The sequence below is a fragment of the Bos indicus genome, chromosome 10, assembly GCF_029378745.1.
Source record: "Bos indicus isolate NIAB-ARS_2022 breed Sahiwal x Tharparkar chromosome 10, NIAB-ARS_B.indTharparkar_mat_pri_1.0, whole genome shotgun sequence".
NCBI lineage: Eukaryota > Metazoa > Chordata > Mammalia > Artiodactyla > Bovidae > Bos > Bos indicus.
Genome location: NC_091769.1, coordinates 73,702,599 through 73,727,304, shown reverse-complemented (window position 1 = coordinate 73,727,304; position 24,706 = coordinate 73,702,599). Strand labels below are relative to the sequence as shown.

General features: G+C 38.8%; 1 protein-coding gene across 2 annotated transcripts in view; it reads right to left on the bottom strand.

The window, feature by feature from the left end:
* Positions 1–8,997: 8,997 nt before the first annotated feature.
* Positions 8,998–24,706, bottom strand: part of SNAPC1 (small nuclear RNA activating complex polypeptide 1) — a 29,628-nt gene continuing 13,919 nt past the window's right edge. The window contains exons 8-10 of one of the 2 annotated variants that reach the window (XM_019969025.2): positions 21,644–21,788; positions 12,742–12,840; positions 8,998–10,195 (exon numbers count right to left, since the gene is read on the bottom strand). In XM_019969025.2, the coding sequence (XP_019824584.2) occupies positions 10,149–10,195; positions 12,742–12,840; positions 21,644–21,788 (291 nt within the window). In that variant the 3' untranslated portion in view covers positions 8,998–10,148. Of the gene's footprint in view, positions 10,196–12,741; positions 12,841–18,548; positions 18,696–21,643; positions 21,789–24,706 lie in introns of those variants that run through there. The other variant, XM_070797697.1, reaches the window with a different exon arrangement.

Genomic DNA, 24,706 nt, shown 5'->3' with positions numbered 1-24,706 from the left:
TCTTCTTGCTTTTCTTTGGAACTCTGCATTCAGATGCTTATATCTTTCCTTTTCTCCTTTGCTTTTCGCTTCTCTTCTCTTCACAGCTGTTTGTAAGGCCTCCCCAGACAGCCATTTTGCTTTTTTGCATTTCTTTTCCATGGGGATGGTCTTGATCCCTGTCTCCTGTACAATGTCATGAACTTCATTCCATAGTTCATCAGGCACTCTATCCATCAGATATAGGCCCTTAAATCTATTTCTCACTTCCACTGTATAATCATAAGGGATTTTATTTAAATCATACCTGAACGGTCTAGTGGTTTTCCCTACTTTCTTCAATTTAAGTCTGAATTTGGCAATAAGGAGTTCATGATTTGAGCCACAGTCAGCTCCCAGTCTTATTTTTGCTGACTGTATAGAGCTTCTCCATCTTTGGCTGCAAAGAATATAATCAATCTGATTTCGGTGTTGACCATCTGATGATGTCCATGTATAGAGTCTTCTCTTGTGTTGTTGGAAGAGGGTGTTTGCTATGACCAGTGCATGTTCTTGGCAGAACTCTATTAGTCTTTGCCCTGCTTCATTCCGTATTCCAAGGCCAAATTTGCCTGTTACTCCAGGTGTTTCTTGACTTCCTACTTTTGCATTCCAGTCCCCTATAATGAAAAGGACATCTTTTTTGGGTGTTAGTTCTAAAAGGTCTTGTAGGTCTTCATAGAACCGTTCAGCTTCTTCAGCATTACTGGTTGGGGCATAGCCTTGGATTACTGTGATATTGAATGGTTTGCCTTGGAAACGAACAGAGATCATTCTGTCGTTTTTGAGATTGCATCCAAGCACTGCATTTCAGACTCTTTTGTTGACCATGATGGCTACTTCAAGCCATTAGGTTAGTCTATCATTAAATTATGATCAAACAGCACTTTGGGAACTCCCAAAGAACGCTAAGTGGAATCTTGATAACCTAGGAGACACTTGGCACAAATCCAGTGAACAAAGTTCAATAAGTTCCAGGTAAATAGGAGGCTATCATCTGGTTCTTTTCTATGATTAAAACTGTAGGCCATGCCGTCCTTGAAGGGAGAGATCCATGTTTCTGTAACATCACACCTGAGTGCACACCCTTGTCCATGGGACAAGACAGGTGTGCCGTGTGTGCTTAGTCCTCAGTCGTGTCCAAATCTTTGCAACCCCATGGACTGTAGCCCACCAGTCTCCTTTGCCATGAGGATTCTCCAGGCAAGAATACTGGAGTGAGTTGCCATGCCCTCCTCTAGGGGATCTTCCCAACCCAGGGATCGAACCCAGGTCTCCTGCATTGCAAGCAGATTCTTTACCATCTGAGCCACCAGGAGACTAAGTCTTACCTGGGGAGTCAGAGAATGGAGTTGGGGCTGTCAGGTTAGAAGTCAGAATGGAAAATCCCTGAAAGTAGCAGTTGCAGGGAGGGCAGCCCCAAAATGTGAGTGTAAAATTATCTCAGATCTTAGCCTGCAAGCAGGACAAGAACTCCACTGATTCCACGGCAAATAAACTGCTGGCGACCTGAAAGTGCCAAGCAGATATTTCAGCATCTACTGGCTCAAGCTGCCCCTGAGTTCAAAGTTCCAGCCCTGACAGGATGGAGTAATGTGGCAAATACTGTCAGCTTTCCACTAAACACAAGGAGGGGCACACCTAAGAAATACGGGGCACATACCAGGACTAAATCATCTGCCCTAAAACTAAGGACAAAACCAAAACAGATCCAGCCTAACAAGCCTACACACAAACCTCTCCAAGTTGTAATGCTCTGGCGGTAACTGAACTGCCTTTTAGAACAAAATTCAACACTCTGGAGGGAGATAATAGAATCCAGAGTCTCTAACATGCATCTTCATACAATAAAAATAATTACTAGACAGAAAAAGAAATAGGAAAATGTGACCCACAGTCAACAGGGAAAAAAACAGCCAATAGAAACACATACACTGATGACCCCAATATTGGACCTAGCAAAGATGTCAAAATATTAATAACTAGCTAAGTATAATGGAGAAGGAAATGGCAACCCACTCCAGTGTTCTTGCCTGGAGAATCCCACGGACAGGGGAGCCTGGTGAGCTGCCACCTCTGGGGTCACATAGAGTCGGACATGACTGAAGCGACTTAGCAGCAGCAGCTAAGTATAAACTGAAGTAAAAGATGGATATAATGGGCAAAGAAATAGAAAACTCCAGTGGAGATATAAAAACCATAAAAAAGAACCAAGGAGACTCCTAAAATTGGTCAGACTCCTACTGGATGAGATTAACAGCATATTGAATAATGAAAGAAGGGATTTGTGAACCTGAAGTCAAAAGGAATCATTCAGTTTGAAGCACAGAGAGAAAAATCAGTAGGGGCAAAAAGCCACGATGACCTGTGGGACAGTACAAGCAGTCAATACACATATACCCGGAGTCCTGGAAATAGAAGAGACTGCTGCAGAAAAACACAGATGATACCCTGAGAAAACAAGCCATGATAGGCACATCATATCAAACTTGAAAACCAAAAATAAAGAGAAATGTCAAAAGCAGCCAGAGAAAAAGGGCACGTCATATACAAGGGAACAAGATGAAAACTAGCTTCTCATCAGAGACAATGAAGGCTGAAGATAATGAGTAGAATAGTCTTTAAAGTGCTGAAAGGATAAAAAGAAAAAGAAAAACATTTCCTACCTAGGATTCTAAACCCAGTAAAAATATCTTTCAAAATAAAAGGTGAAATAAAGACATTTTCAGACAAACAGAACCTGAAAGAAATTTTCTCCAACAGAGCTGAGATGCAAGAAATGAATATTAAAAGAAGTTCTTCAGGCTGAAGGAAAATCATTCCACAGGAAAGCAAAGACTTGCATGACAGAAAAGAACACTGCAAAAAGTTCCTATCTGGGTAACTTGAATATACTTTTTTATGTTTTCTTTGTTTAAATTGAGAAAAAATGTATAATGAGATTTATAACATATAGAACTAAAATATGTAACAGTATGACAAAGGATGAAAGGGGGCTTTAAATGGAATTATACTGAGTCAAAGATCCACATCCCTAACTTATTACAGGTAGGTTCTACTAATTCACAGATGCATACTGTAATCCCAGAGCAAACCCAGGTTGTCTGGCCCCAGAGCAACTTCTCTTAAGTGCTGTGCAATGCTGCTATTTGTCAAGTGTACATTTTGCCACTACTTTGATTTCTTCCTGAAACTGCAATATTGACAATGATGTAGATCATCATTATCATTTTAAACCCATCATGATTATACTAAGAAACCCATGATTTTCTGAAGGCCTGTCTGTCCTGCTCACAGCCTCTTTAAGGAAGGCTGTCCGAGTTGGGTCCTTCCACATAATTGGCTGTGCCCTCTGGCTTGTGGGGCTTCCCTGATAGCTCAGTTGGTAAAGAATCTGCCTGCAATGTAGGAGACCTTGTTTCGATCCCTAGGTTGGGAACATCCCCTGGAGAAGGGAAAGGCTGTCCACTCCAGTATTCTGGCCTGGAGAATTCCATGGACTATATAGTCCATGGGGTCCCAAAGAGTTGGACACACTGAGCAACTTTCACTTTTCCGGCTTTGACCTACTGCATTGGCCACAGTCAATTATACCAGGTATCTCTGCCCTAATTAAGGGCAGCCATCCTTTGGCTGGACATGATTTAGAGGGCCAGAATGATTTAGAAGAAAAGAGAGTGAGGGGGCTCTCTTTTGGATTATAATAGAATCAATCAGAACCTCTTTCAGGAACAACAGAAGCTGCAGAGGGAGAAATGTGCAGGGAGAAGTTGGGAAACCAAGTAAGAATAGGTACATGATGACTACTGAGCAGTGGATATCGACATCAAAGTTGAGGGCACTACCCAGCTATGAGAGCTGCTGTGCCCACTACAAGACAGTCATTTTCCCAGCCATGCCTTCGATGAGGCGGTCACCTTCCTGTCCTCTGTAGTCTTAAAATAAGCCTTCAGCATTTAAGATAATGTGAGTGTGCCTTGAAACCTAAAGGAGCATGTCTAAACTGTTCTTTAAAAACTCCAGACCTGCAGTATATAGCATATTAAACCAAATAATCCAAGCGTAAAAAATAAGACATAAAAGGAGGTTATACAGCCTGAGACTTAGTATTACTTTAATACAGGGAATTTTTTTTAATGTGCAATAAAAACTACTACACAGTTGTTCAAAAGATAAATGAAAATGTGGCTAGTTAAGCACCCAGTCTTCTCAATGCCATTTAAAAAGCAGGCATTCTTCAAACCGTAATTTAATTCAAGAATCAAGGGTGGGTTGGGAAGCCATTAACAACTCTGCTTATTTTCCTAGGCTCTTTATGTCAAAGCAAGAGTAATTTTCAGCCCATAGAGTTCATTTTTAAAGACACCTCAATATATTTTCTCTCTATATATTAATATATAGGCTTGTATATCAAGCCTTTATGTTATCCCTGAAATAGGTTATTAGAAAGAGCCTATATAAAGAAAGCTGAGCGCCGAAGAATTGATGCTTTTGAACTGTGGTGTTGGAGAAGATTTTTGAGAGTCCCTTGGACTGCAAGGAGATCCAACCAGTCCATCTTAAAGGAAATCAGTCCTGAATGTTCATTGGAAGGACTGATGCTGAAGCTGAAACTCCAATACTTTGGCCACCTGATGCGAAGAGCTGACTCATTTTAAAAGACCCTGATGCTGGGAAAGATTGAAGGCAGGAGGAGAAGGGGACAACAGAGGATGAGATGGTTGGATGGCATCACCGATTCAATGGACATGAGTTTGAGTAAACTCCAGGAGTTGGTGATGGACAGGGAGGCCTGGCGTGCTGCAGTCCATGGGGTCGCAGAGAGTCGGACATGACTGAGCGACTGAACTGACCGACTGATACAGCATACCTAATTCAACTTGAAAAAACCAACTCTTCCTTGTGAACTGAGTCCTGAGAGCTTTGTTTCACATCAATCTGAAGATCTGTGTAAACACATAAGCTTTCAATTATTACTTCTTAAGAAAATCACCTCAAAAATCACCACATTCACTAATAATCACTTTCATTTCCTTGAAATCCAAATACTTTCTAAAATCTTACAATTTCCAGCTGTAATTATTTTGAAGTTCAATATTCATATCTTTGCATTTTTAAAGCAATATGCAGTTCTTAATATTCTGAAGTTAGTAAATGGTTCTCGATTATCTTGAATTTACAGCTAAGAAAAGGATTTAAACATAATGAATTTATTAAGGACACACATTGAATCAGTGGCAGAACTAGGATAGAAATGTTTTACTTTCTAGCTTTTAGATTAAAAAATTATAAGTTTTCAAACCAGTTGGATAAAGTTGTTAATGCATTTCCTTATATGTTCAAACTATCGTACAGTTATGCTCATTTCACATACTAGCAAGGTGATGCTCAAAATCCTTCAAGCTAGGTTTCAACAGTATGTGAACCAAGAACTTCCAGATTTACAAGCTGGATTTAGAAAAGGCAGAAAAACCAGAGATCAAATTGCTAAAATCCATGAGATCACAGAAAAAGCAAGGAAATTCCAAAAAAACATGTACTACTGCTTCATTGACTGTACTGAAGCCTTTGACTATGCAAATCACAACTGTGGAAAATTCTAAAAGACATGGGAATACAAGCCACTTTACCTATATCCTGAGAAACCTGTATGCGAGATAAGGAGCAACAGTTAGAACTGGACGTGGAAAAACAGACTGGTTCAAAAGTGGCAAATGAGTATGTCAAGGCTGTATATTATCGTCCTGCATATTGAACTTATGTGCAGAGTACATCATGTGAAATGCCAGGCTGGATAAACACAAGCTGGAATCAAGACTGCCAGGAGAAATATCAACTACCTGATATGCAGATGACACCATCCCAATGGCAGAAAGTGAAGAACTAAAGAGCCTCTTGATGAGGGTGAAAGAGGAGAATGAAAAAACTGGCTTAAGACTTAACATTCAAAAAACGAAGACCATGGCATCCGGTCCCATCACTTTGTGGCAAATAGATGGGGGAAAAGTGGAAACAGTGACAGATTTTATTTTCCTGGGCTCTAAAATCATGGTGGACAGTGACTGCAGCCATGAAATGAAAAGACACTTACTCCTTGGAAGAAAAGCTATGGCCAACCTGGACAGGGTATTCAAAAGCAGAAGCATCACTTTGACAAAGGTCCATTATAGTCATAGCTATGGTTTTTCCAGTGGTCATGTATGGATGTGAGAGTTGGACCATAAAGAAAGCTGAGTGCTGAAGAACTGATGCTTTTGAACTGTGGTGTTGGAGAAGACTCTTGTGAGTCCCTTTGACAGCAAGATCAAACCAGTCAATCTTAAAGACAATCAATCCTGAATATTCACTGGAAGGACTGATGCTGAAGCTACAATACGTTGGTCACCTGATACAAAGAGCCAACTCATTGATAAAGACCCTGATGCTGGGAAAGACTGAGGGCAGGAGAGGGGGCAACAGAGAATGAGATGATTGGATGGCATCACTGATTCAATGGACAGGAGTTTGAGCAAACTCAGGGAGACAGTGAAGGGCAGGGAAGCCTGGCGTGCTATAGTTCAGGGATCTCAAAAATTCGGACATGACTTAGAAGCTGAACGACAATCATATCACTATTCTGGAAATCCCTATAGAAGACAAAATCTTTGCCTAAAAGCTGGTTCTGTATCTCTCCCTTGGCAGTATAAAATAAACTGCAGATGGTACAACTCTGTCTGTCTCAGGAAACAAGCACTTTAACTGGGTGTTAAAGTGAGACTGGGAGACTGGGAATGTTTCCTCGTTTTAAATATATCCACTCACAGTTAGGACATTTGAGGCATTAAGAGAAAAGGGTTATAAATGGGATCTTAGAAGGGCTTGTTGTTGCTGTTCAGTCGCTCATTCATGTCTGACTCTGTGACCCCATGGACTGCAGCATACCAGGCTTCCCTGTCGTTTACTATCTCCCAGAGGTTGCTCAAACTCATGTCCATTGAGTTGGTGATGCCATCCAACCACCTCATCCTCTGATGCCCACTTCTCCTCCTGCCCTCAATCTTTCCCAGCATCAGGGTCTTTTCCAATGAGTTGGCTCTTTGCATCTGGTGGCCAAAGAATTGGAGCTTCAGCATCAGTCCTTCCAATGAATATTCTGGCAGGGTTGATTTCCTTTAGGATTGACTGGTTTGATCTCCTTGCTGTCCAGGGGACTCTCAAGAGTCTTCTCTGCCCCATAGTTGAAAAGAAGGAATTATTTGGTGCTCAGCCTTCTTTATGGTCCAACTCTCATATCCGTATATGACTACTGGAAAAACCATAGCTTTGACTATATGGACTTTGGTCGACAAAGTGATGTCTCTGCTTTTGAATACACTGTTTAGGTTTGTCATAGCCTTTCTTCCAGGAAGCAAGCAGCTTTTAATTTCATGGTGACAGTCACCATCCACAATGATTTTGGAGCCTAAGAAAATGAAGTCTGTCACTACTTCCATTGTTTCCCCATCTATTTGCCATTAAGTCATAGAACTGGATGTCATGGTCTTCGTTTTTTGAACGTTAAGTTTGAAGCCAGCTTTTTCACTCTCCTCTCTCATTTTCATCAAGAGGCTCTTTAGTTCCTCTTCCCTTTCTACCAGAAGGGTGGTGTCATCTGCATGTCTGAGGTTATTGGTATTTCTTCCAGCAATATTGATTCTAGCTTGTGCTTTATTCAGCCCAGCATTTCACATGATGTACTCTGTACTCCAATTTTGTTGCTTTTTATCCTTCTACATTTTCTGCTCTTAAGATTCTGCTGTATTCAATTGACAAAGACTGATAACGTAATGGTGAAAGTGTTAGTCATTCAGTCATGTCTGACTCTTTGCAAATTCATGGACTAGTTTGCCAGGCTCCTCTATCCATGGAATTCTCCAGGCAAGAATACTGGCGTGGGTAGCCACTCCCTTCTCCAGGGTAATCTTCGCAACCCAGTGACTGAACCCAGATCTCCTGTACTGCAGGCAGATTTTTTACCATCTGAGCCACCAGGGAAGTCCAAGGGTCCTTTGCAAATACTGTTAGTAGGAATGTGGAGAAGGCAATGGCACCCCACTCCAGTACTCCTGCCTGGAAAATCCCATGGACGGAGGAGCCTGGTAGGCTGCAGTCCATGGGGTCGCTAAGAGTCGGACACGACTGCACGACTTCACTTTCACTTTTCACTTTCATGCATTGGAGAAGGAAATGGCAACCCACTCCAGTGTTCTTGCCTGGAGAATCACAGGGACGGGTGGGCTGCCGTCTCTGGGGTCGCAGAGTCGGACACGACTGAAGCGACTTAGCAGCAGCAGCAGCAGCAGGAGGAATGTAAATTAGCAGGCTTTTTACAGTTCAATTTGGCATAATTACCAAAATTTTATATATACACAGTGTTCAACAAATTCATGTGTAGATCAGATTGATCCAGCAGAAACACCAATGTAAGTGAGTCAAGATACACACACAAATATCAATGCAGCATTGTTTGAAATAGTGAAAAATGAAATGAACTATGCATTAGAGGTAACAGAGCAGGCCTGAGACTACTGTCCTAAAAAGGCTTGCTTTGCAAGGTTGCCCCTCAGCTGGAGGGTAAACAGTTCTCTACACTGATATAAAGCTTTCCCTAAAGATCCACACCTGGGTAAATGAAGCCATCACGGCAATGAGACCCTACATAACCCAGAGCCACCGACACTGAAGCTCAACTGGTTTCAAATAAACTTTCCTTACCGTTTACGCCATCTGAAGTTGGGTTTTACTGCTTTCAGTCCATCTGGATTTCCACTTGTGTTGGCTTATATAAAACTGACTCTGAAATTATAAGCCAGAGCCCTGTGTGTGTATCCTAGGTGCATCACTAACTTCGTGAATGTGGGCAAGGCGTTTATCATCCACAGATAACAGTTTTTTAATCGTACAAATGAAATGATACCTTTTAAAAGTACTGTAGTGAAAAAATAACAGGGAAACTCACTGTTTTGGTTATACAATGTTTGTAAAGTTTAATGATCAGAAAGAGCTTAGCAAATAACCTGGTATATAAGTCACCAGGTAATGGATCCACATCTCTGCATGCCCCAATGCTAGAATATTTAAACCCTAGAAGCTCTGTCCAGTAAACACATCATAGAAACTGTCCATCAATTATCAGAAAAATCTGAAATCAGCCAAGGGAAACAATTCTGTTTCACAGCTAACATTATAGCACAGATTCTAATAAATGAAATTTTTATCTGGGCTAGCATTAGTTATTTTCACTCACAGGGCATTTGCAGAATTCCTGAACATACCACATGGGAAAACAACCTGGAGTATAATCAACTTTAAGACAGGCTGAGCCAGCCACATGATGTGGAGGTGGTCTGCTACTGGCAGCAATTCAAACAGTATGGCTGAAGCAATCTCCATCTAAATCTCTCAAATGAGAAATTAACAGAGAGGCACATTCACAAAGCTACAGAATTTGTTTTTCGAGTACCAACTTTCTGTGCCACAGACATGTTCTGAAATATATATTACCACTCTTAAAGGTTTTACTAGAAATAATCAGTATTTAAATGTTGTACCCAGTGTGTTAACTAATCACATTATATGCATAAATGGACACATACATAGATATATCTACACATACACAAACATGCATGTATACAAACTGACATGTTAGGCCAAAGGGAGCTTTAAAACAAGCATCAAAGGATACTTAATCAATTATAGAAGTAGAAACTGAGCTTCCTAAATTATCAATCATATAAGCTGACTATATTGTCTCAAATATTCAAAAATAAGGCAAATAAGGCAAAAACTTTAGTGCACTTTACAACATAATATATAAAATAGTTAATATACATCATAAACAAATCTGTTATCCAACTGTAGATATAAAATAACTAATCATTTACATGTGAGTAAGTGAGTAGGTCAAAGTCGCTCAGTCCTGTCTGATTCTTTGCGACCCCATGACTATACAGTCCATGGAATTCTCCAGGCCAGAATACTAGAGTAGGCAGCCTTTCCCTTCTCCAGAGCATCTTCCCAACCCAGGGATCGACCCCAGATCTCCCGCTTTGCAGGTGGATTCTTTACCAGCTGAGCCACCAGGAAAGTCCAAGGATACTGGAATGGGAAGCCTAGCTTTTTGTTCTCTGTTTTCTTCTCCTCTTGGGTGCTGTGAACTCTAAAGACAAAAAATTAAGGCGTCTGTCAGATCTAAAAAAGAATACTTAATTGATAACACACATTAAACTAAATAGGTTGGTATAACAGTAAGAACACCTTCACAACAATGATACAAGACATCTTAAACCTGACATACACATGAGTTTTTCCCTTCAAAATGACATTGCAGTTGTAGACTTACTAATGTAGATCCCAATCATCCTAAATGCTACTTGATAATAAGCTACTTGGAGGTCGTTTCCTATGGGTATGCCCTCCCTATAGTTAGTATAGGCCCAGCATGCCAGATTGGAACAGTATCTGGGCCAGCGCTAACAGAGTGACTGAGATGTCAACTGCTTTCCACCTGACATAGTCACTTTCTGTTAGCACTGGCCCAAAACACTAGCACCATACCAAAAAGGTAGCATCTTTTTGGCTACCATGGCACATTCCATGACCAATACCCAAGTTAAGTCTCCATCTAGAAACAGTCGAGAGCCTAAAGTCACTGATTATTAAAAACAAAGCAAATAACAGAAGATACAAAACATGAAAATTATGGAAGACACAGAAGAAAGAAATATTCCCCATCAATGAAAACTAAAAGAAGATGACAGAAAAAGGAATGAGAAAAGACAAAGACAAAATTAAGAAGAAAAAGAAAACAGATTCCTGGAAGGCAGCAGCATCAGGCCAAGAGTATATAAAGCAAGTCTGAGACCCGGTGGAGACCTCCTTAAAAAGATGACAATGATAAAATGCCTAATGTGCTCAAGTGTTTCAAGGGGAAGGCTTATACATTAAGCAACAGTCTGAGGATAAACTAGTGATAAGTACATAAAGAAACAAATTAATAAGGCAAAAAAGTTATTAACTCTCTAAGGCCAACAATAAATGCTCAGATTAAGGGAGAATCACAGATTATGTTAGATGGCCCTACTGCTAATAATGTTTCATAAATGCTGAATACTCACGTAACTAAAATAATGACTATACTTGGAGGATGGGGGATAGGAAGTATCATGTGTTTGGGTTGGGAGGTGAAGAATATATAAAATTATTATACTGTACCATCTTCGTATGGTGACAGAGCTAACCCGTCACATATATCTCTCTCTCTCATGACCACCTTGTAGTGCACAGAAATATCCATTATGTTGTGCACCTGTTACATTAACGAAAACTAAATCCTCATCCTCCTCAGTGTGGGAAGTCAACAGATAATTCATAGAACTGAAATATGAATAAGTGACAATATAAACATGCTATTTAGAAACATGGAGGTCAATGCCAAATTACGAAAGAGTTAAAAGTGGTTGTCTCAGGGAATAAGAAATGGGAGTCAATGTCAGAAGTCCATGATTTCTTATAATCAGTATGATAAAATTGTTAAGTATTAAATTATATGCTTATGTATTTAATAAAAACCAAATTTTAAAAACTCGCACTCTGATAGAGTTTAGAATGTGACTTGCCAGGTAGCCATAAAAGTGTACACGTGTTTGTTTACTTGCGACAAAACTAGAAAGCAACTATAGTCTGAAACTATACAGGACTATATAGGATTATAAAGAACTGTTTTACGCTGACACAAGCAAATCACAGAAGCACTCAGACTTCTGAAGCAACAAATATTCTCTTGTCTTTGTCTTCCGTATGGTTCCATAGCACCCTCTTTACCATAATGTACTGGGTCGTTTTTTTTTTCACGCTAAGCCATAAGGTTCTTTGGAACTTGGACTGATCTGATTCATTAGTACCTTAGGCCCACTATGACCCACTCACTCTCCTCAGATCTATTCACTGTGATCAAAATAAAACAGTTCTTAAAACTCTTGTACTATATATCTTTATATTCCCATACCTCGCTAACTACTTCAAACATAATAGGCACTCAATAAATGTTTGCTGAATGAATACAGCACCAAAATGGAAAAGTCATTAGGCAGATTCTTGATATGTATTACATTCATTATCATTGATGGATTACTAAATATCAAGCCTAGCCAGCTAAATATGACTTATTCTCTATGTTACTGTAATTATTATTAGAGATAGTTATTTAAACTATTGTTTAATAAATATTATAAATTATGAAAACCACAGCAGCACAAAAAGGTATAGCCATTTTAACTCACATTGTGCAATTTACCACTTAGTTACAATCATCATCTCATAGGTGAAAATTTTACATTTACTAGAATTTGAAATGAGAAATTTTTAGCAATAAAGTATTTTTTAAAAAGTTATATCCAGTAACTCACTTTGTGAACTTTGCCCTTTGTTAGGAATACATTTCAGAAACCCTCATGGTTACAGATATTCACTTACTAATAACGATGTATTCCCTCTCCTTCACTGACCACTGACCGCTGCCACTCCATATCCATCCATTTACTGTATTATCACTTACTTTTAAGTGTCAGGATTAATGGTATGATTAATGGTAAAATTCTCCAGTGTACCAAAGATAAAAACATCACAGGAACACACAGTTGTCATGCTCTTCTGGGTTCTAAACCTTGATGCTCTACAAGGAATTTGACAAAATTTCATCTGTACCTGTTTCACTAAAACTTTCATTCTCTTCATCCTCTTCTGTAACCACAGGCATACTCAGATTTAAAGATTTATCTTCCATATGTATATTCTGCATGTCATCTGGAAATAGTTAAACAAGTAATTTTATATGAAAACAAAGAATGTTAACCTTTGAGAAAAATTTTACACAAATTATGACAAGACTATAATAGCACATATTAGGTGTTTAAAAGCTAAAATTGTAATGGTGAACAGAAATATGCATTTTAAAATCACACCATTTTTTAAAGTATTAATATATTTATACCTATGTTTTGAAAATAGCCTCTAATTCTTCCATTAAAGAAAACAGAGGAAAAGGGAAGAAACAAAATTAGCCAAACACTGATACAGGATTCAATCCTTACCACACACAGCATGAGTTATATCTGCAGACACCATGGAATAATCATGTGTTACTTCAAGTTAATCACAAATGTAATTCTAAAGTTAACAGTCTTTTGTTTTTAAGACTGATATGGACTTAATGACAAATATTCTATATCGGTTGCTGAACACCAGAATGCTGTCCAAGAACCATTATTAAATAAAACAACCTGAAAATAAGGCAATTCTCACATACACAAGCACACACACAAAATCTGTTCCTTTAGGATCATTATTCACTAACTTAACAAACAATTGTAAGATCACATTACAGTGAAGGAAAATGTGCACAAACTTCAGAAACACAGTTAAGATTGGAGGTCTTCTATAGCAACCTTCTATTGCCGGAAGAAATATCCTCATCAAATTATCAAATACCATTGTCGTATCAGGTCTCATTCAGCATATCATTTTCTGTTCATGGCAATCCCTTGACACAGTCACTCTTTATTTCTTATGCTTCCTGATTCTTCTCCACAACACTTATTCCACCTGTTATCTGTAGTAATTTGTCTCTTTATAGCCTGCCTCTTCCCACTAGAATGTAAACTTCACAAGGACAGATTCTGGTTTGTTTAGGTTGATGTATCCCCAGCACTTAGAAAAGTGCCTGGCAGAGAGGAGGGCCTCAATTAACCACGAATAATCAAATATGGATTCAAGTATTTTATAACACAGTATTTCACAGAGTATATATGTTACTAAGTACCTGCCAGTACAGAAGGCAACAAATTCAATGAAAATGAGTTTAAGCTTTCTGCTCTGAACACACATATGCTGGCATCTTAATGCGATGCAGATTTTATGGAATGAAGAGATTGCTCTCAGTTCAGTTCAGTCGCTCAGTCATGTCCGACTCTTTGTGACCCCATGAATTGCAGCACGCCAGGCCTTCCTGTCCATCACCAACTCCCAGAGTTCACTCAAACCCATGTCCACTGAGTCAGTGATGCCATCCAGCCATCTCATCCTCTGTTGTCCCCTTCTCCTCCTGCCCCCAATCCCTCCCAGCATCAGTCTTTTCCAATGAGTCAACTCTTCACATGAGGTGGTCCAAGTATTGGAGTTTCAACTTTAGCATCAGTCCTTCCAAAGAACACCCAGGACTGATCTCCTTTAGGATGGACTGGTTGGATCTCCTTGCAGTCCAAGGGACTCTCAAGAGTCTTCTCCAACACCACAGTTCAAAAGCATCAATTCTTCGATGCTCAGCTTTCTTCACAGTCCAACTCTTACATCCATACATGACCAGTGAAAAAACCATAGCCTTGACTAGACGGACCTTTGCTGGCAAAGTAATGTCTCTGCTTTTCAATATGCTATCTAGGTTGGTCATAACTTTCCTTCCAAGGAGTAAGCATCTTCTAATTTCATGGCTGCAATCACCATCTGCAGTGATTTTGGAGCCCAGAAAAGTAAAGTCTGACACTGTTTCCACTGTTTCCCCATTTATTTCCCATGAAGTGATGGGACCAGATGCCATGATCTTTGTTTTCTGAATGTTAGCTTTCAGCCAACTTTTTCACTCTCCACTTTCACTTTCATCAAGAGGCTTTTTAATTCCTCTTCACTTTCTGCCAGAAGGGTGGTGTCATCTGCATATCTGAGGTTACTGATATTTCTCCCGGCAATCTTGATTCCAACTTGTGCTTCTTCCAGCCAAGATTATAATCAGTACAATCTATCCCAAATTACTAATACTCCTCTTAACAATCTTGCGCCATGTCCATCCATATCAACTATTAATGATTTTTTCAAACCCACATTTATAACCTAAGGGAATCTATTCAACAATGTCAAGGGAAGGATTTCTGAGTTTAAAACTGTCAGCTGTGCAAGAAAACCTTCATCTAGTCACATGATGATTAACTACATTTTAGGTATCATTTCTACATTAAAGGAATAAGTTTAAAAAAGAAAGGCAATGTTCTCCAAAAGCTCTTAAAAACAAAATAAAATGCTTCATCCAGTTATGCAGCTAGGAACCAAGAAGTGAACACACAAAACTTCCAGATGTTTATCTCAGAGTCAACATATTAAATAAAAGCTATAAAAGCTCACGATACGTTCCTCAGGCCTTTATCCAAAACCTAATTATTTTACATAAAACTGAAATGAACGGCCAACCTGCTTCTTAAAACCCACTAGTTAAAGAAGCAGCAAAAGGGCAAAAAACTGCTATGTTTGCACACTGAGAACATAAAGACACCTACCACAACAAATGTGCCAGAAAAACAAGGACAGTCCTGCGTCCCGAAGCCATAGTATAATGATCAACTTGAGGTATCTGATAGGATTACTATATTACAAAATCCAGTAAAAAGAATATGCTCATGATGAAAACCCTGAATCATAAAGTGAATACTAAATTATGTTCAGGATACACTGTTCAAGAAAATAGGAGAGCATAAAATACATGTAAAAATGATAAATGCACATTGTAGAAAACAAGAACCATATACATGTAGTATGCTTTAGAAAGGTATCAACCAGAATAATTAACTGTTTAAAAAGTAAATTTTGACATTTAAATCATTAACCTCAGTTATCCACAAAGCTAACTTCCTAGGGGGTGTTAGGTTGATAGTTTTCCTCTGCTCCAAGCTCATCACAATTATGGGATGCAATTATAAGTCAAAGATTATTGCTCCATCTCAACACATATGATTACAGGACATGCAGCTAGAATACGACAATTACTTAAGTGCATGTCTAATCTGAGCTCCAGAGCCACATTTCCAATTACGTGAGAGAGAACAAGTATGGAGTTAAGGACTCAGGCTTTGATTCAAGCAGACTGCCACTCAAGTCTCAGCTTTAAGTATTAGTTAGGTGACCTTGGACGTGGGAAAAAAGTTCAGCAGAAAATAAGTGTTACACCGCTATATGTAAAATGATAACCAACAAAAACCTATTGTATAGCACATGGAACTCTGCTCAATTTTATGTGCCAGGCTGGATGGGAGGTGGAGTTTGGGGGAGAATGGATACATGTACATGTTCGGCTGAGTCCCTCATGGTTCACCTGAAACTATTACAACACTGTTAATTTGGCTATACCCCAATACAAAATGTTTTTGGTGTTAAAAAAATTAATTAAAATTTTAAAAAAATTAAAAAGGAAGAGTGTTACATAAGCAACAGTTGTTATCATCTTCACCATCATGTATCACCATTACTATTAACTGATGTTCTTCCAGAAGCCTGCATGTTATGTTCTAGGAATGGTGAACAGGTATAGCTTAAGTAATACAAAGTGGGTAAATCCAATCAACATACATGAGCACTTATTTATGCATTAGACACCCTTTACAAGAATTGAGCCTGGAAAGGCAGATTGTGGCAAGTTCTTCCCCCAAATGAAATCTTCATCCTGTGACCCTTAGTCTGTTAAAGTCACCAACATTCCCCCAGTTGCTGAGGCTGTAAGCGTCCCTGTCTCATCTCTCTCCACCAGCCTCTGTATGTGGTTACTTGCAGATAGCCACTGGCTCTCCTAATTGTCAGTCTACTTGTCTAATTCCTACAACCTGGCCAGATCCTCATTGCTCCTCAACAGCCTTTTACTTAGAGCTCCTATTTTCAGTTTGTTCCCACCTAACTACCATACTACTGCCAGACTGATCTTCAAAGAAAACTGGTCATACCACTTGCTTGCTCAGCAGTCTCACAAGACTCCCTTCTGCCTACTAAATGAAGTCCAAATTTCTTGGTTCCACACTTCAGGACTGGTCACAATCCAATTCTCAACATATCTTTCTATATTAACAGTAACTCTTCAATACAGCAGTCACAATCCACATAAAATGGAACCTTCGTATCCTGTACTTCCACCCACCTTGCCTTTTTTCATGTCAATCTTGTCGTAGTCTAAGGAATTATTTTATATTTGTTTGCTTTTTAATCTTTGGATTTTTCCTGATTACTAAACATGGTTACCATCTAAAAGTCAAACATTATGGAAATTTATGGACTTAGACATTTCCATGATCCCATCCCTGAGAATTAACCTCTGTTATATGCATCTAGTTTCTTCAAAGATATATATATATATATAAATAAAACTTCTGTCTACATATTTTTTTATTATAGTTCACTTACAATGTAGTTTCTAGTGTACAAAAAAGTGATTTAGTTTATACATACATATGTGTGTGTATATATATGTGTGTGTGTGTATAGTGTTGTCGCTCAGTCGTGTCCAACTCTTTGCTACCCCATGGACTACACAGCCTGTTAGGCTCCTGTGTCCATGGAATTCTCTAGACAAGAATACTGGAGTAGGTAGCCATTCTCTTTTCTAGGGGATCTCCCTGACCCAGGGATCAAACCCGAGTCTCCTACATTGCAGACAGATTCTTTACCATCTGAGCCATCAGGGAAGCCTTGATTAGTTGATTACACATATTACTCTTTTTCAGGTTCTTTTCTATTATAGTTTATTATAAGATATTGAATATGCTTTCCCGTGCTATACAGCAGGACCTTGTTGTTTATCTATTTTATATTATAGTAGCTTTGTGTCTATATATGTATTTATTAAGAAATGAATCATACTTGTCTTTAAAAAAACATTTTCACTAAGCAATGTATCAATATATTTTGGACATATTTTCATGTCAGTATACAGAAAACTTTCTCCAGCTTTTTAGGAACAGCAAAGTATTCCTTTATATGGACAAAAATTTCATGTACACAATTTTTCAATGTTATACATTTGAGTTGTTAACAATCTTTGCCATTTCAAATAATCCTGTAATGAATGTCCTGTTTTTGTCACTTGGACAAATCCCTAGAAATCAAAAATACTTTTCTACTTTAATGAACTTTTTGATTAAAGAGAATCTTTTTAGTAAGCACTTGAATATTTATTAAGGTGAAGAATAACAAATTACCTCTGCTTCAAAGTATTTACAGTACCTTCTGAGCTATAATAGTAGCTGGAATAGTTGAGTTATAATTAAAGATCTTAATTCAGATCACATTTTACTGTACTTTCTTTCTGATGGGTTAAATCCTCCCTAATACACCTAGGTAAATTCAATAACAAATCTCAGCCATCTTTAAAAGTTAATTTCAGAGTTTATGAAAATGTTTTAGGTAACTACATAAAGTAAAACAAAATATGACTAGTGAAGGAAGTGATCTTTCACAAATTACATGTGTCAAACGTTTCAGATGAAAAGGAACTTTCATTTAATTTCTTTCCTAGCTTGCATTTGCGGAGAAGGCAACGGCACCTGACTCCAGTACTCTTGCCTGGAAAATCCCATGGACCGAGGAGCCTGGTAGGCTGCAGTCCATGGGGTCACTAAGAGTCGGATACGACTGAGCGACTTCACTTTCACTTTTCACTTTCATGCGTTGGAGAAGGAAATGGCAACCCACTCCAGTGTTCTTGCCTGGAGAATCCCAGGGACAGGGGAGCCTGGTGGGCTGCCGTCTATGGGATCGCACAGAGTCAGACGCGACTGAAGCAACTTAGCAGCAGCAGCAGCTTGCATTTGGCTCCTTCTTTGCTCTTCAACTGCATAAAAAAAACTGTTTTCCTGAAAGGAAAGAATATTATGTTTTGCCACTGATCTAACTATCTCTTCCCACTTTTCTGGGTCTGAAGCTGCTGTCTCTAATAAAAGTGCCATCTCACTGTGTTTTCCAGCAGCTAGTACTGGACAAATCTTGAATAGCTTATGTACAAAACTGTTTTTAAATTTTATTTTGGTGAGGTTTCAGTGAGATCTACTAGGTATGCATCCTAAAGCTTAATTTGCCTAAAATGGACTTTCCTTTGGTGTGGTCTCTTTGAAGGCTGATTGAGAGAAAGAAAAACCAAGAAACTAATTGTTTTGATCTGAAAATTGATGTGTCTTTCTGAAATAAAGAAGCATTCTCTCCAAAAAAAAAAAAAAAAAAAATTGTTTTCCCGATGTTTAAGAAAGTAGCTTGACCTCTCTGCTGCACTTAAATGAAATAAGATCAACTATTAATAAAAACTGCCTGTGCAGGCTTCTAAAACTAAGTATCTTTGCTGATACCTTACAAAAAGCAATCAAATCTACCAAAAGTTAATTTTTTAAGTATAATCAAATGAATTCATCTTTACCTCATGTCCTCTGCTTTGATTTGAATTGATACATAATAAAATTCACCATTTTTAAGGTAGTACAGATCTAGGAGTTTAGATAAATGCAGTCATGCAAGCACCACTGCAATCAAACTACAGAATAGATCATCACACCAAAAATTTCCTTCGTGCCCTTTTGCAATCATCAGTTCTCTCCACCCCCAGTTCCGAGAAATCAACAATTGTTTTTATGTCCCTGTAGATTCACCTTTTCCAGAATATCTTATAAATGGAGCCATATTGTATATAGCTTTTCTTGTGTCTCACTTCTTTCACCTAGTACAGTACACTGAGATTTATCTGTGTTATTAGATGTGTCAATAGTTCTTTTATTCCTGAATAGTGTTCAACTGTATGGTATATCATAATTGTTTACATAATATCCAGCTGAAAACATTTAGGCTGGTTGCAATCTTTTGTAATTTGAATGAAACTGCTATAAACTTCAGAGAAGGCCAGGAAAATCCCATGGATGGAGGAGCCTGGTAGGCTGCAGTCCATGGGGTCGCTTGGAGTCGGACACGACTGAGTGACTTCATTTTCACTTTTCACTTTCATGCGTTGGAGAAGGAAATGGCAACCCACTCCAGTGTTCTTGCCTGGAGAATCCCAGGGACGGCGGAGCCTGATGGGCTGCCGTCTATGGAGTTGCACAGAGTTGGACACGACTGAAGCGACTTAGCAGCAGCAGCAATAAACTTAGATATACAAATTTTTGTGTGAATGTAAGTTTTTATTTCTCTTGCATAAATATCAAGGAGTGGGATTGCTGTTATATGGTCAGTATATGTTTAACTTTATGAGAAACTGACAGTTTTTCATGGTCAGTATATGTTTAACTTTATGAGAAACTGACAGTCTTCCAGAGTATAGATCTAGGAGTTACCATTCTGAATTCTCACAAAAAATGTATGAAAGTTCCACTTAGCTCTAAAATATTTACTATCTGGCCCCTTACAGAAGTCTGTTGACTCCCAACAGCTAGAGACTATTTTTTAAAATCAAGATGGATACTAGACTTAATCAAATGTTTTCTTGGGTAACTATTAAAATGAATTCACATTTTCCCCTTTAACCTATTTACACAGCAAATCATATTCATAGATTCCTAACTGCACCATCCCTGCATCATAGAATGAATGTACACAGTAAAGCTGTTCTGTATCTGAGATTATTTTGATACATGTAACTTAGAATTTTTCCATTAATACTTATGAGACTGGCCTAACAGCTTTCTTCACAATACATGCTAGTCCTGTAAAGAAAACTAAAAAAAAATTCTCCTTCGGAAGTATTTCTTAATTATCCTTAACAAATGTAGTATCTCTGCCTCTGAATTCTCAAAGCACTTCATGCATTAATTGATGGAACTTACCATATCTGGACTATATTAAAGGTACTAAACTGTAATTCTCCCTCTACTATCTCAATATAGGAAAAAAAACACGCTAAAAGGCTATTATGCTAAGTCGCTTCAGTCGTGTCCGACTCTGTGTGACCCCAGAGACGGCAGCCCACCGGGCTCCCTCGTCCCTGGGATTCTCCAGGCAAGAACACTGGAGTGGGTTGCCATTTCCTTCTCCAATGCATGAAAGTGAAAAGTGAAAGTGAAGTCGCTCAGTCGTGTCTGACTCTTAGTGACCCCATGGACTGCAGCCCACCAGGCCCCTCCGTCCATGGGATTTTCCAGGCAAGAGTACTGGAGTGGGTTGCCATCGCCTTCTCCGAAAAGGCTATTAACATATCTTCATATACTGCTGCAGTGGCTTTCTGTGTGCTTCTTATATCAGGCACTAAATATTTAGTATGTTTCTAATACTTTTTTTCCCTTGAGCCTGCTAATCAGATTCCAGCTTTATGTATGGTGAATATATTTGTGCAGTGCTCAAAAATTAAACTACTTGAGTACATGAATTCATGTTTTTAGAAAACAAACAGCAAAGTTAACTTTATAGATAAGCTATTTCAAAAGAAAAGCAGGTACAGCTTAGTTAGTACAGCTAGTGGAAAATATGGTTTATAGAATGTGCTACTTATCATAACTTATTCTACATGTAAGTTTGATTCACACACAAAAATTACTAATGAAGTATAATATGGATAATTCTAAACTGATTCTATAACTAACCATATCACTTGGACAAGTTATTTAATCTGTATGGGCCTAAATTTTATCATCTATGAAACGACCAATTTTATGACTTCTAGGGTTCCTTTCAGTTGTAAGATTCCAAGAATCTAAGACAATTTATTTCTAATATTAATCTCACAAGGTTCTTAAACAAGTATCTAATGCTTTTTAATCAAGAAAACATGGTGAGGGAAGACAGTACGTAAGACCCATTCTCCCTTTTTAAGGTTCTCAAAAGGTACCTCTGTCTCTGGAAGACACTTTCTTTCCTGCTGGTTTCAACGTTTCTTTGTTTTTTCTTTTCCTAGTTGTTTTGGTTTGTACTTGGCCGGATTCAGAATCAGAAACGTCAACTTTGACCTGACGGTGCCTTCTTGACTTCGATGCCTAAACAGTTAGAAATCTAATTAATCACAATGAATCACAAAATGAATCCAACAATACGTCATTTAGGGAATGGCAAAACATTACTGCATGGCAAACAGAAGGGGAAAAAGTGGAAGGAGTGACAGACTCCCTCTTCTTGGGTTCCAAAGTCATTGCGGACCGTGACTACAGCCACGAAATCAGAAGATGATTGCTTCTTGGCAGGAAAGTGATGGCAGACCTAGACAGTGTGTTGAAAAGCAGAGACATTACTCTGCCAACAAAGGTCCATACAGTCAAGGCTGTGGTCTTCCCAGTGGTCATGTATGGTTGTGAGAGCTGGACCATAAAGAAGGCAGGACACCAAAGAATTGATGTCTTTGAACTGTGGTGCTGGAGAAGACTCCTGAGAATCCCCTGGACAGCAAGGAGATCAAACCAGTCAATCTTAAGGGAGATCAACCCTGAATATTCACCAGAAGGACTGATGATGAAGATGAAGCTCCAGTCCTTTGGTCATCTGATGTGAACAGATGACTCACTGGAAAAGTCCCTGATGCTGGGAAATATTGAGGGCAGAAGGAGAAGAGGGCATCAGAGGATGAGATGGCTGGAGGGCATCACCGATGCAATGAACATGAACTTGGGCAAACTCTAGGAGATGGTGAGGGACAGGGAAGCTTGAGGTGCTACAGTACACGTGGTTGCAAAGAGTTTGACATGACTGGCCAAATGAACAACAGGTCATTTAGGGAATGACAAAACAGATAGACAAAGATGAGGAAAGATTTACAGAAATACTTGTCATAAAGTACTTTACCAGGATACTTGCTTGCTTAGTATTTGTCACAGGTGTATATACCCGTTTATCTTTATAACAGGAAGAGGTCCCTGCAGCTGTCATCATCATCTATTCAAACTGGGTTAAAATTTCCTTATTGGGTTAAACGGTTGTAGATGCATGGTTGGAAGTGGAGGTTAAAAGGACAAGTATATTTTTCCCAGCTAACAACCTATTCTCCTTTTCTTCTAAAAACATTTTATTTTCCTTTGTTAGCACCACGTATTTCAAGTGAAACTACTTTATGCCTGGCTCTCCAAATGGTCATGTGGTCCCAATCTAGTCAAAATAAGCCTCACATCCCCAAGGCCACCAGGGGAAGGGCGTGTGATCTGCCATAGCTGATGTAACTCAATTTTTGAAATCTGTTTAACTATTAGAAAGGAAAATTCTCCCTTTCCACTGAACCAAAAGCTGGGAAGGCTGGAGTTGTCATGAATAGCACTTGAAGATAGTGAAAGCAATATAAGAGATGAGAAATAGAGGTAGAGTCCTAGGACTTTTTAGTTACATCAGTCAATAAATTCCCTTGTTTAAGCAGAGCTCTAACTAACACAGTTTTCAGTCAATGTCATCTATGTGGTACATATATTATCAACAGTTTAAAAGCTACCTTGCATTACATGTTAATTGTACCTCAATAATTAAAAAAAAACACAACCATGCAATGACACATTCTTATAAAAATTTATGGGGATTATAATTTAATTATTTAATAATTTTAAAAGTATTTCATAATATCTTAAGAAATTAAACAACAACTTGCCTATGCAATATGGAAATAGTTCTGGTTTAAAAGAATTTGGAATAATTCATTTATTGTCCTGATGCTTTCATTCAAAACTGCAGTAAAGCAAATTGATAACACTTAACTAATCTATAGTCACTTCCAGTTTTTTCATTTATTCCTTTTTATTTCAACAACCAGAGAATTATAGTAGTTTCCCACAAAGTAAAGACACTTTCAGATTCATAAAAAAATCCCAGGAAAAAATATGAGATGAAGCACATAAGTTTATCAGTGCTCCTTCCTGAAACCCCACTAAAAGTGGAGGAGAGGAATAAAAATGAATGAACTCACAAAGTGGACATAATAGGAAACAATATAGCTGTAAACAAAACAACACATTCTGGAGGCAGAAAAGTGATGGCTGACTTAGAATGAAGAAAGGTGAACAAGGAAAGCTGGTCCAAGTAGATCAGGAACTGGGGTCATTAAAAAATGTGTAGATATGTGAAAAATCTACAGAAGGAATAGTATCCCATTTTCCAGCCTCAAAGCTGAACAACTGACCTCTTCCTGTACAAAACAGGTGAGCTCTCTGGAGAGGCTAAGCCAGAGCATCTGAAGGCTTTTGACAGCACTAGAAAAGCTAAGGAAGGGGTAAAGCCTCTTACTGGAAGCAGGGGTGTTGAATGAAGTCTCTGGAAGGAATGAATGGTGAGCTTGTCAGTGGATTCTCTGTAGGCACCCAAAACACTGCCAGCTGGGCTTATTTACTACTTTCCTCCCCCAGCTTGCTCTCTGATAAAAATGGCTAGATCTAAGAAAAACATGGAGACTAAAAGGCTGTATCTCTAGGTGGTGGTTTAGGCACTAAGTTGTGTCTGACTCATACAACCCCATGGACTGTAACCCACCAGGCTCCTCTGTCCATGGGGCTTTCCAGGCAAGAATACTGGAGTGGGTTGCCATTTCCTTCTCCAGGGGATCTTCCTGACCCAGGGATTGGACCCAGGTCTCCTGCACCTGCAGGCAGTTTCTTTACTGACTGAGCTACCAAGGTATCTCGGACACGACTGAGCGACTTCCCTTTCACTTTTCACTTTCACGCATTGGAGAAGGAAATGGCAACCCACTCCAGTGCTCTTGCCTGGAGAATCCCAGGGACGGGAGAGCCTGGTGGGCTGCCATCTGTGGGGTCGCACAGAGTCAGACACGACTCAAGCGACTTAGCAGCAGCAGCAGCAAATATGATCTCAAGATCTTCAAACGTTTGCAAAAAGTCACCAAAATGAAAGATAGAGAACAGAATAAACAAAAATAAGAACTCTGGGGGAAAAGGAAGAAACATCAAAAAACTGTAATTAACATCCT